The 12,820-nt window shown below is 42.6% G+C and overlaps 1 protein-coding gene across 5 annotated transcripts in view; it reads left to right on the plus strand.

The window, feature by feature from the left end:
- The window catches only part of TTLL5 (tubulin tyrosine ligase like 5), a 146,612-nt gene that overhangs the window by 29,107 nt on the left and 104,685 nt on the right, over positions 1-12,820 (plus strand). For all 5 annotated transcript variants that reach the window (XM_042791291.1, XM_033008589.2, XM_033008590.2 and 2 more), the window contains 4 exons: positions 947-1,048; positions 1,174-1,265; positions 3,371-3,478; positions 12,503-12,584. In XM_042791291.1, coding sequence (XP_042647225.1) covers positions 947-1,048; positions 1,174-1,265; positions 3,371-3,478; positions 12,503-12,584 — 384 coding nt within the window. The remainder of the gene's footprint in view (positions 1-946; positions 1,049-1,173; positions 1,266-3,370; positions 3,479-12,502; positions 12,585-12,820) is intronic.

Below are 12,820 nucleotides of genomic sequence, written 5' to 3' on the forward strand. Positions count from 1 at the left end.
GTTATGGCAGTGTATGGCTAAGGGAATGGTGATGGGGTACTTGGTTACAGTACAGGTAATGCCTTTTAATCAGGAGGTTACCACTGTTTCCTTAATAAACAGGCTGATTTAACTGTGGTATTTTTGGCTGTAACAGGGTTCATACAGAGACTAGATAAGCTTGTAGCAGTGTCTTGCTCCTGATTGTGATCTTCCCTACAGTCCCTTTCCTTGTACACAGCTAGGTGACATCTTTGAGATATGGAAGGGCTGCGTAGTCCCAGAGAGTGACAGCACCCTGGAGCAGTTGCTACCTTGTTAGACAAATTGGTCTGGCCTGCAGGTTGTACCTGGTTTCCTGGATGCCTCTTGAGAAAGAGGATTGGTAGTTCTAGGTTGTGTAGTTGTTGTTGGTAGAAATCTGTTCCCACTCTCAGCCTTTCCTAAGGCATCATTGGAGTACACAATAACTGAGCTGTGCTTGTAGGAGACTTCAGGAAATACTGACTGTGGGACGTGTATGTAGTATGATTTCTCTGAATGTCTACATTTCCCAGGACCAGTGGATTTTATGTATTTATGGTAGATCCTGTTGTGAAATTGAAGGGACTGTGACACTGACTGTCTAAAGTGAAGTGGCCAGTTTGGCCAGAATGCCAGAGGACCACAAATCTAAGAAGTTGAGAAAAAGTGTGCTTAGTGTGATGCATACACTGTTAGGCTGTGAAAACTCCCAGGAGAACAAATGGACCTCCTTGCTCCAAGACACTGAAAAAGAGGCTAAATGCACCTGGATGTGGCCCTTGAGAATAAACTGTATTTTTTGTGAGGAGAGGTTGCATTTGGTGATGTCTCATTACATGCATTCTCTCCCTAGCTGTTGTTTGAGTGGTCTGTGTAGTAGGTCGTAATTAGGAAGCATGTCACTTGTTCAAGAAATACTGTGAATCTTTATCCCTCTTTACAGGTTTGCAACAGTGAGGTATGACCAGGCATCCAAGAACATTAAAAACCAGTTCATGCATCTGACCAACTACAGTGTCAACAAGAAGAGTGGAGATTATGTCAGGTACTTGGCTGGAAAATGGAACTTGATCTCTAGAGATTGGATCAATTTACCTGTTAGTCTAAGGCTGGTGCAAGTCCATAGAGGTAGGCCAGTGGTGTCAATTTGCTTCTTTCATCTATTTTTAGCTGCGATGATCCTGAAGTAGAGGATTATGGAAACAAGTGGAGCATGAGTGCAATGCTGAGGTACTTAAAACAAGAGGGGAGAGACACCGCAGGTCAGTACAGATCTTGTTCTTTTATTCCTTTTTGGATCTTAATCATCTCACTAGTGCAAATCCTAAGAAGACAGGGGAGAGCCCCAGTGAGTCCCATTTAGCACCAGAGCAGGGTGGAGGGAAGCGCTGTTCCTTACAGCCTACTCAGTAGAGCTGTGCATTTATTCTCTATCCCCAGAGATGAGTCCTGTCCCCAGATATGAGGTCTACCCCTTCCCTTTTGCAAATAATATTCTGAGACTTTCTCAGGGTGTGTTTCTTAATATTTTACCTACATTTCCCGTTTCTTAAGGTCATTCCATTCCTTCTAAAAGCTTCCCTCCCTCTACTGCTCCCATGGCCTGTTCAATCTGATGAGTGACCAACCTCTGGAGAACTGTGCCAGTTTGAATGACTCTTGGATGTGGTGTCATCTTTCCATGGCTCAGGTTTTTGCTGGGTGTTTTCATTTCAGTCTGTGTTTCATATAAAATAGCTCCCTCTTCCACACCTTTGCCAGGTCTGCTGGGAGTAAATGAATCTGCAGAGCAGAATCCAGGTATATCCTTTAAAGGATAAGTTACCTGTGATACTGAGGCATCGGTAATACTAATGATAGCAGCTATGCCCAAGTTGCAAATGTTGCCAGCGAACACTTTAAAGTTGGAGGAAGGGGTTTGAATCTGGCTTTCAGATGGAAGTAGACTTTTCCCATCATATGTGTGTGTGGCTGTTCAGTCACTTGCACCATATGTTTTCAGTAAGCTGTGTACTCATAGTTATTTATATTAATACGTTTTCACACCCCAACCCAATCTAAAGTATAAAACATATACACTTAATTATTGACTAAGCTGCTGAGTGATGCAAGCAGGTTTCTCTAACTATCCATTACAAGTCTTCTTGCACCTTTCTCTGATGCATCTGGTTCTGGTCACAGGCAGTCAGAATGCTGGCAGGAAAGTGCTGGCCATGTCTGGGCTGGCAAGATTTTTGTGCTCTGGGATGTTTGTGTGCACTTAGACATTCCCGTGCTCTGTTGCTTCCACTTATTTGTCTTCTGGCACAGAAATTCACATCTGAATTTGCTTGCATGCTCCTGTGTAATTATTCAGGTCCCTGCATGTCATCATCTAACATGAGAAATAGTAATTGTAGGCCTAAATCGAACTCTCTAGTCAAGTGGTTTGTATGAGATTTTCCTTGGGACAGGGATTACCAAATGTCTGTGTGGGTTTGCTGGAGGTCTTCTGTGTTTGCTTGTTCTCCCTTTGAGGGCTGGGGAAGGTTGTCCTATCATCCCTACTAACTTTTCAGACTGAGACTGCAGTGTTTGTTCATTCCTTCCTCCTCTCACTTCTCTATTGCTTGTCCTTGAAAACAGAAGCTAAGTGTGGTGTTCTTTCTATTGCATGACTCATCCCAAGACCAGTGTAGAATCCAGGTCTATATCTAATGTGCATCTTTTCTTGCCTTTTGCTCCCTCTGTCAGCTCAGATTCCTGTTTTTGAGCTCTGTTTATAGTGTTAGACAGGAGCTGGAGAGAGCTTCCTTACTGAAACTGCAGATTATCTATAGGTCAGCAGGACTGGGAGCTGTCACCAGTCATATAATTTTGGAATGATTTGTGAATCAAGGTATGAGAACAGCTGCTTTAGAGGAAGGTGCAACATCACATAACAGTTATCTCATAAAAGTCCACACGAAAAATTTTTGTGTATCAGTGGCTATGGCTTATTCTCTGTAGTTTAAGGGTTTATCTCACTAACCCACTCTTATTTAATCCTTCCTAATACTCTGAGTGGGTGGTGATCAGACTCCAGCTGACTTGTGCTGATGTGCTTGCCACATGTTTCTGCTTACTTGCACTGTACATAAACTCACTGGTATCATGCTCATTTGTGAGTTTTTTTGCACTAGGATACTTACGCATGTATCTATATACTTATGCTTGCATGGATTTCCAAACATCATTGCTTTGACATCCATAGGCTCTCACATGCTTTGATTCACAAAGGTATCTGTCCATATGCATATTCTCATGCTTTTCTAGATATTGTGTACTACTTCAGAATCTACTTTTTCCTTTTTTTTTTTTCTTTTTTTTTTTCCTCCTCTCCTTGCAGCATTGATGGCGAATGTGGAGGACCTGATTATCAAGACTGTAGTTTCTGCTGAGTTGACCATTGCCACAGCTTGTAAAACTTTTCTTTCACATCGTGGCAGCTGCTTTGGTAAGACCTTGGGGGCATCTTTGTTGATTGGTTCTTGAGCACTGTTGGAAACTTCCAGCTTTCTGATACTACAGAGAAATGTGCATTCCCTATTGCAGAGAAGCCAGATACTGTTTGTTTGTGTTTTTTTTTTGTCAGTGTAGGCATCTCAGAGGGCAGGGGATGTTGGCTCACAGTTGCCCCTGAGCCAGTGTCATTCATCAGAATCTCATGGTAGAAAAGGGATTTGAAAGGGAACTGGGGAAGTGCTGGAAAGTTGAAGTTACTGACCCACTAGTGCCCTTGCAAAGGATGGCTGTGAATGATTGAACATCCACTTAGAGCATTTAATATTTTCTGTTGAGCCATCTAGCCCTATGTAGTTCTGAATTACTGTCTTACATGCATCTGAGGACTAGGGAGGAATGTGTAATGTAGTACCTGGAATGATGGTGGTGGTAAATGCTTCTGGGCTTGTGCTTGTGTGAGAGTGCCGCATGGTGGCGTCAAAGCCTATTTCTGGCAGAAGCTGGGTGCAGAACTATGTGCTGGCAAAGGGACTTGAGAACTCGCTGGCAGCAGATGCTGGGACGAGGTCCAGAAAGCAGCGGCTGGTACCACAGTGTGCCTTCTCCCGCTTTCCAGTGGCTGCTTCCCAATCTTCCCTAAAGAGGCCTCCTCCTGCTCTTAGCCGCCCTTTGCTTGTGTGGATACGTGCATGAAGATGGAGTCTTGGGGCAGGGGAAGTTAGTCTAGAATTAGTCTCAGTCAGTGCTTAAACCAAAGACCAAGCTTGGCTTAAGCTATCCTGTGTTTAGGTATTGGGACTTATATTTAAACTAGCTGTGACAAGTAAATCCATTTGTGTGGTCCTTGCATTACACTTGGGTATTCAATTCTACAGCTTTCAACACTCGTAACAAATACTGTCATCTTTGGATATTTAGGGGTGATGAGACAGTCAAAAATCAAGGAGGAGCCATGGCTAATATGTTGTTTAGTTATTTGCCAGACTAGCTACCTCTCTGGCTTTAGCTTCTCCTGACTAACTCTGATGCCTTTGTTCAAAGTTGGAGAACCTTGGCATACATGGGGATTTATGAGTTAGATAATAGTTTTAGGGAAGTGACAGTTTATCAGCTACTCCAGAAATATCAACAACTGGATTAAAAAAAAACGCACCAAAAATCTTTAACTGCCTCTTGCTTCTCTCTTTTCCTCCCTCAGTTGTGTCTCTAGATTCCTCTGAGCTCTGTATGTGGAAACTAATGTTCCTCGTGTACTTTCTGCTGGGCCTGGCTCGGAGGTTATCCCACTTCCTGCTGCCTCCCCAGGGCTGCACTAACCACCCTCTCAGATGCTCCCCCACAAATAAACTGTTTTGTTCCATTTATTTCAGTGTAAACATAAATTAAGAGCTTCCCAGGAAAGAGGGCTTAAGTAGGAGCCGTGCTGCTTCCCTAGGGAGCCTGAGGCATTTCCAGAGCTCAGTAGTTTCTGCCACCTTCCCCCACAATTAAGTGGTGGTCCTTGTCCCAAGGATTTGAACTGCCCTTGTCATGCTGTATGGCTCATTCTTCATCCATGTGTCTTGTTCTGACACTCTTTGGTTGTGCCACTTTTAACCCTATTGTAAAAAAGACAGCTTTTCTAGCTGGAAATGTTCAGGGTGGCTGAGTTCATAGCTGCTAACATGAAGGAGAAAACTGGGAATGAAGATTTCAAGGCAGCATGCAGAGGCTCCCTAGAGCCTTTTTTTTCATTCTGGGCTGTGAACAATGAAACTGCATGTATGTCCTGAGAAAGACTGATCATTTGAAAAGTATCTCAGACTTCAGAAACCTGTAACTGAGATTCAGGTACAGAGGTAGGCCTTGTTTGGAAAGCTTCTAGAAAAATAAGACTAACTGAATGTGTATTCTACTATAGTCTTTGTCATGCTGTTCTGGAGAATAAGACTCCAGCACAATTGCCACCTTCTTGCTAAAAATTAAATCACAAGTACTTACTTGTCTATATTAGGTTGCCCACTTTATTTGTCTAACAGTTTAGCACTGCTGTGGTCCTACATTCCTTTCCCATGTAAATGTTTGTTTTTTTGTTTTTTTTTTTTTAATGTAATAGACTTGTTTTCTAGATTTAAGAGAAGAGACTCCATTCATGGCTTCATGTTCTAAGATAAGACTGGTGAGACAGTCTGTATGGTTCCGGGTAACCACGATTGCCTAGAAAGTGAGAGTGGTAGGTCAGGATGATTCTTTTTCTAATATCAAAGTGGAGTGCTGCTGACAATTTGTGAAAGGTTGTAATGAGTCCCCTTTTGGCCATGTCATGTGAGCTGTTTACTGCATTCTAGTAATAATCAGTTCTTAAATGACTTGGGATGCTCAGTAGTTTTGTTCCTCTGAAGTGCATCACAGAAAGTGATGTAAGTACTACATGATTTTGTTGCAGCTTTGTTCATGAACTATTAATGTGATCTCAAGCCTCTATTTTGTTCTTTATGATAGCTAATGAAGGCAACTGAGTGCAGCATTGATTTTTGCCAGCATCCAGTGTAGCACCATTTTCTGTACTCACTGAAACATGAGCTTGAAGAAGCAATGGATTGAAGTCCCTTGTTTTGTTCCCAGCTCTAGTCAACCCAGCCATGACACTTGAGCTCTTCTGCAATCAAAAAGGCAGGGCAGGGTAGGATAACAGGCATGTTCATCCCACCAAAGCAGTGAGTTTCTTACTTAACTGCTCCTTTGTCATAAGGCTGAATTGGTCAGGGTTATGCTTCTGGTCACATCTGCATTAAGATGGTATAGAGGAAACAATAAACTATTGTACTACTTGAGTGGTGCTGACCTGGCGCTAAATGCTTAAAGTCTTCACTTGTATCTAATCATCGGTTCTCAACCATCGAGGTTGCTGTTCTTTATGAGCATTTAATTTTCTTAGTGGTAGCGGCTGACCTGTTTGGGGTAATGGTAGCCTTTTGTAGTACTGAACAGTGTTGACCTGCTCCATAATGAATTTGGAGGACACTAAAATTGTGAGATTCTTAAGGAGTTTCTGTGCAGACTTTTTTGGCTTGAGTATAGGTGAGTCCCTGCTTAGAGACTTAGGTCAGCCATACATATACCATACACATATCCTGTATCTTTCTCTGGTTTCATAGATGACATGTCAAGGAAAAGCAGAACAGTTATTCCCCATGCTTATCTTTTTTTTTTTTGCAAAGCTTAATCTATTCTATTTTTATACCCTTACTGTCAGTCTTTGCTTTAAAGCCAGTATGTAAAGAAGCCATTTTGAATCTGAAAAAGATGGTCCTTAGAGTCCTACCATCAGATTCAGGAGTCCTGTACCTTTCAGGACAGGTCTTTTGATGATCCAATGTGCCAGGTTAGGTTTTGTAATATAGTGATATCTTCAGAATTTAACAAAACTGCCAGCTGAGCCTGCAGGGTAAAAGAAGTTCAAGGGATAGGTCTAGTGATAGCTCCTGTAGGAGTAAGAGTCTATCCCTGCACTGTTTTCCTTATTTGTCACTTCGTAGCTCTAAATGGTACCTAACTGTTGATGATTTAGCACCTAGAGCTCAGCTGACAGAGACAGAGTCCCTGTTGCTGCAGAGGCTTTCTGGTTTCTTTAGGAAGCTGTTCTCAGCTTGGTAGCACCTGTTTCTTTCTCAGCATACTGGGGCAGACCTAGGAAGAATTAACTCTTCCCAAAGCAGTGATAAAGAAATGACCAGCATTGTCAATTTGTCATCAGTGGACTTGTGTTACCAAAGTCTGAATCAACCATGGATTTTCATTCCATTTTCTATTGCCATTGGTTCTTGTAGTGACATTAAGGCCTTTAGCAGATAGATGAGAACATGGAAATGAGGAACACCAGGCTATTCTTGTCTCCTGGTTTGCTTGGGGCGCTAAGGTTGTTGAAGTTTAGGAGCTTGAAATCAGAAGAACTTGGGCTAATGAAGTCAGGAAACATGCTCTTTTTCTCCTTCATCTCATGTGCCCATGTATTTATGGAGTATGATGGCTTTTATTTTGATCTATCTGCTACTACATTTTCTTAATTTGGCCACCTAAATTTGTTGAAGAACAAGGAGCAGTATTTCTGTTCCTCAATGGCATAAAGTAAATGATGTCCAAAGGTGGTTATTGGGATGTTAACCTCTTTGTTTACTATGATATCACACACTGGGTTGAAGAACTTTCTCCTTCATGGGTGATAAATTATCTACCCTGTAAGATTAGGATTATAAAGGCAGCCCAATTTGCACCAAGACTCCTGTTCTTTGATGAAGATGGCTGTATTAACTTTTCTGACTTCAGAGTAGAAGGATGATTCTGAGTCTGATTTTGGTACAGGTGATGAGCCCAACTGTAATCTTCTCTTTACCAAAGAGAGTAGTGGTTTATGTAGAAGGAGGGCAACCAAGGTGGTGAGAGGTCTCGAGGGCAAGACCTATAAGGAGTGGCTGAGGTCACTTGGCTTGTTCAGCTTGGAGAAGAGGAAGATGAGGGATGACCTCATTGCAGCCTACAACTTCCTCAAGGGAAGCAATGGAGGGTGGGCTGCTGATCTCTATCTGGTGACTAGTGACAGGACACGAGGAAATGGAATGAAGCTATGTCAGGGAAGTTCAGATTGGACATTAAGAAAAGGTTCTTCACTGAGAGAGTGAGTGGTCGGTCACTGGAACAGCCACCTCAAGGAAGTGGTCACAGCACCAACCCTGTCAGAGTTCAAGGAGCGTTGATGCTTTTAGTCGTATGATTTAGTTTTAGGTAGTCCTGCAAGGAGCAGGGAGTTGGACTTGATGATCCTTATGGGTCCCTTCCAACTTGAGATATTCTGTGTTTCTATGTAGGCACCCTGAAATTAAGCCACTTCTGAAGACTATTATTGGGAATGTGACTAAGTGTCCTTCAGGCTTCAGTAGAAGGCAAAAACAGTTGAGAAGTTATCTTACAGGTGGTGAACTTTCTCTGGTTACCTATTGTGAAGACAGTGACTCTAAGTGAGGTAATTACACATTTGGCCAAGCTAGTATGACAAACTCTGGCAAGTGCAGACTGCTTCTCTTGAAGTAGACAAGAACACCGACATGTGGAATAATTCTGTGCTCTCTTGTTGGGCCCTTTCTTGTAATAACCTTGAGAGATAAAGCCTTTCTCTGTTAAAATAGAGTTGTCTAAAAAAGGGAGTAAAACTGTATTATTTAGAGTGCAAAAGGGAAATTCTTCCATCAAGAGAAGCATGACTAGCAGGTTGAGGCAGGTGATTTTCCCCCTCTACTCCACTCTTGTGAGACTGCACCTGGAGTACCGTGTCCAGCTCTGGGGCCCCCAACATAAGAAGGACATGGACCTGTTGGAGTCAGTCCCAAGGAGGGCCACAGAGATGGTCAGAGGGCTGGATCACCTCTCCAGTGAGGACAGTCTGAGAGAGTTGGGGTTGTTCAGCCTGGAGAAGGCTCTGGGGAGACCTTATAGTGTCCTTCCAGTACTTAAAGGGGGGCCTGCAGGAAAGGTTGGGAGGGACTCTAGCAGGGAGTGTGGTGATAGGACAAGGGGTAACAGTTTTCAACTGAAAGAGGGTCGATTTAGGTTAGATGTAAGGAAGAAATTCTTTCCTGTGAGGGTGGTGAGACACTGGAACAGGTTGCCCAGAGGAGTTGTGGATGTCCCATCCCTGGAAGTGTTCAAGGCCAGGTTGGACGGGGCTTTGAGCAACGTGGACTATTTGAAGGTGTCCCTGCCCATGGCAGGGGGGTTGGAACTAGATGATAATTAAGGTCCTTCCAACCCAAACCGTTCTATGATTCTATGAAAATTAGATGATTGTTTTTTATTGCAAAAGCAGAGAAGTTGCATAGTATGTAGCTTTTTTTTTCAGTGTATATGTGTCCCTTCATAACCTCAGGTTGCCTCCACTGAATTCTAGAATATGTACTTTGCAGTAAAGCTGCTTCTTTTTCCCCAGTGAACAAGCTGAAAACAAAGACCAGAATTAGAGCAACCCTCTAGGAGTTGAGTTTATTCATATGCAAAATCATGAAACTGTTGCACTTCCAGGCTATTACTTGGGACTTAGTTTATAGACTTACAGAGAATAGCACTTTCTTTGAGGATATTTTCTAAAAGGGAGTGCCAGTGCAGTCTTTGACTGCATCATAAGCCAAACTTGGAATACATTGTAGTTTATCAGCACCAAAAAGCTTGAAACCGTGTCTGTAGCCTTCCTCTTAGTCTTTAAGAATGCCATTGGCAAAAAAAAAAAAATCTCTGTCTGAACTGTTGCTCTTAGACTTTAGTCTGAGGCTAGCCCTTTTCTTGGGAGGATGGGAAGCTCCGTCAGCAGTGACTTCTCTATGGGAGTTGGAGGGGAGAGGCAGTCTGTTCCTGCTGAGTCTTGGCAACAGCTGGTACCTCCTGATATAATTCCAGTCTCTTTAGCAAACTGCAAGAGTGAACCATGTTTTTGTGGATTGTAGTAGCAAGAGGGGGGAAGCAACGGAAGGTGCTGTGGAAACTTGATATCTAAGTTTCTTCTATTCTTCCCTTAACAGTAGTGCAAGGTGGATTGTCATAAGCCTACCATTGCCACAGCCTGAGGCGTATGTTTCTCTTTCAGTCATTCTGTTTTCTTTACTCTCTCTTCAGAGGGAAATAGCAGTCTTGCTTAAATTGGTAATTGCAGAGGATATACTTCTGATTTTGCTATGCTCATGTGACTCTATCTTTGTGCTGCCTATATATTTGTTTCTGCAAATAATAGTGGAGTTTCACAGTAGAACTAATACTTCTGTGTTTAATCTAGATAATGCATTTTCCAAATGTGGAAGATGGCCAAGGAGATATTTCTAGGATAGCTGAAATCACAGGTAGTTTATCTTCTGTTTGTGCCCTAGTATCCCAGGCAGACTTGAGAACCGCTTTGTGCTAAGCCCTATGTGGGAACCTGTGAGGCTTGATTCTTTTGCCAGAACATGGGTATTGCATAGCTCCTGATGCCATGAAGTAGCAGAGACATCTGTTGAGGACTTGTATATATGACCTAGAATACATGAGACATGGGACATCATGGAACAGCAGCAGAGTCTTCCTAGGAGGACCCTAAGGCATTGCAGATGGCATTAGATATCTGTGTTTAACAATGGAATTCTGTCAACAGGGATACCCTGAAGAGCTTAGTGTCCTAATAAACAAGGCAGACACAAGGGAAAGGAGTGTAAAGCAGCAGCAGCATGGCCAGGGCTAGCCAGGGTCAAGAGGTTTCCCATATGTATTTGTAAAAGTGGACAGAGTGAGTAACTGGGTGGGAAAGAGGGAGGTTTAAAGAACAAGTGGTCTGGAAGGCAGAAAAGTGTGGGAGAGGATGACAAAGTCAGAGGAGTCAAAATACAGCAAAGGTCCTTTGAGGGGCAGAGGGAGGGAATGGCCAGCAGCAAAAGAAGCAGCAGCTAGTCAAAACAAAATGCTCTGCTTCCTGACTGGGGTTGGGAGGCCACAGACCAGCAGCTGCCACAGGCCCACTCATTGCTCTTTTGCCTTGGGCATGAGCTGCCTGTGTACTGAAGTTTGCTATGCCATTAAGAGTCATAGGTCTTCACCAAACCTGAGATTGTATTTTGAAATAATATATTAAAATCATCAGAAATTTTTCCTGGTCAAAATGCTTTGCTAATGTTTACACTTATAATCCTCATCTCCTCCTTTTCCCTCTACTGCAGCCTTTCCCGTCTGGGGAGCAAGAGAGCCAAATGTAGATTCAGCCTCATTTCTTTGGAGTGAACCAACTCCTTAACTCTCCGCTGTTTTGCTTCCCACTCAATGTCTGGCTACACAGTCTAGAAAAGTGAGCAGGCAATACTCACTCTGCTGCCATTTCCTCCCCTTCCAAGTCCCCCCCCACAGCTTGTTAACTTCCCATTATAAGCTACATGAGCTTTTGCACAGCTGTTTGCATAGGAAGATCTTGTCAAGCAGTCCAGCTCCCTGGAGCCAGCATCAACGTCAGGGAGGTGACAAAAGGCCAAGGCCAGAATTCAAGGAAAGCAGCATGGCAAAGAAATTCTCCTGCTTTCACTCCAGGCACTAGGGAACTGGTTGATTCCATGGAAATCCTTCTTCTCTGCCAATACCCTGTTCTGCAGTGTTTTGAAAAAATGTGCATAAGTTGCCCTGATGATTGTTAACTGTATTTCTTAACACTGAAAGAGGGAATTGCATTAATGCCAGCTTCTGATTTACAGTCATCTTTGTGTAGCATCCTTCTTGCAACTCTTTCCAAACTATAGAGAATGTGTGTATAGAGTGAAATAGTAAAATGAGTCTTGGAATGGGAAGCTGGCTTCAATCTGACCTGTGTAGAGCAGAACACATCTAGCAGATGTAATACCTTCTGAATGTTTTAGAAACTAAGCAGAAATATTTCTATAGAGGTTTGCTACAAAGTGGCAAGCTGTCATTAAGGTGAAGAGTTATGGGAGGTTGTCCATGTAGATGGAGTTGCTGAGGAGACTCTTGTACTCCTGTGGAGATACTGCAGAAAACCATACAGGAATAATTGAAAAGAAACTGATGCTTGAAAGAAGAGAGATTTTCGATAGCTGACTGGAACAATGAATATAGGGATTAAAAAGTGAGAAGGAGAATGAAGTTCTATTGTTTCCAGGATCCAATGGAAGAAGTAGATTGGACCTGCTGTGCTTGTGACAGTTCTATGTGAAAACAAGTAATAGAGTTCTGCATGAACTGCAGTTTGTGGACAGCAAAAGAGTTTATTTTTCTGTATACTTTCCTAAGACTCATTTTCTGCTCTTCTCTTTCCCCCACAAACAGGATATATTTAATCTTGATTCTGAGGAAGTAAAATTTCCCACTTGTGGAATAATAGTATTTTTTCAGCTCTAGAGAGTTCACAGGTTTTAACATAAATTATATAGATAGAAATTACCTGATAGACTCTAATGTTGGACCTTACCTGAATGTTTAAAGGTTCAATAAGGTGAACTTATAGTGTCCACTGTGTTTTCAGAGCTGTATGGTTTTGATGTCCTTATTGATGACACTCTCAAGCCCTGGCTGTTGGAAGTGAACCTATCCCCATCGTTGGCCTGGTAAGTGATTCCCAGTTTAGTATGAGGCCAGGATTGTTGCTAGAGATAGTTGTCCTTGAAACTTGTGGTCCTAGAAGGGCATGATTTCATGATTCCTGCAGAGTATTTGTCCTACTGCTAATTGACAGAGAGGATAGTCCTTTGCTTTTCCCTTTGCATAAACAAATGTATTGCAGCAATAGTTTTTGAAAGAACCCGGTTGGGATTCCATTTTCTTTTTAATTATTTCTCCTCCA

Source organism: Tyto alba, unplaced genomic scaffold, assembly GCF_018691265.1.
Source record: "Tyto alba isolate M040663 unplaced genomic scaffold, T.alba_DEE_v4.0 Super-Scaffold_18, whole genome shotgun sequence".
Taxonomy (NCBI): domain Eukaryota; kingdom Metazoa; phylum Chordata; class Aves; order Strigiformes; family Tytonidae; genus Tyto; species Tyto alba.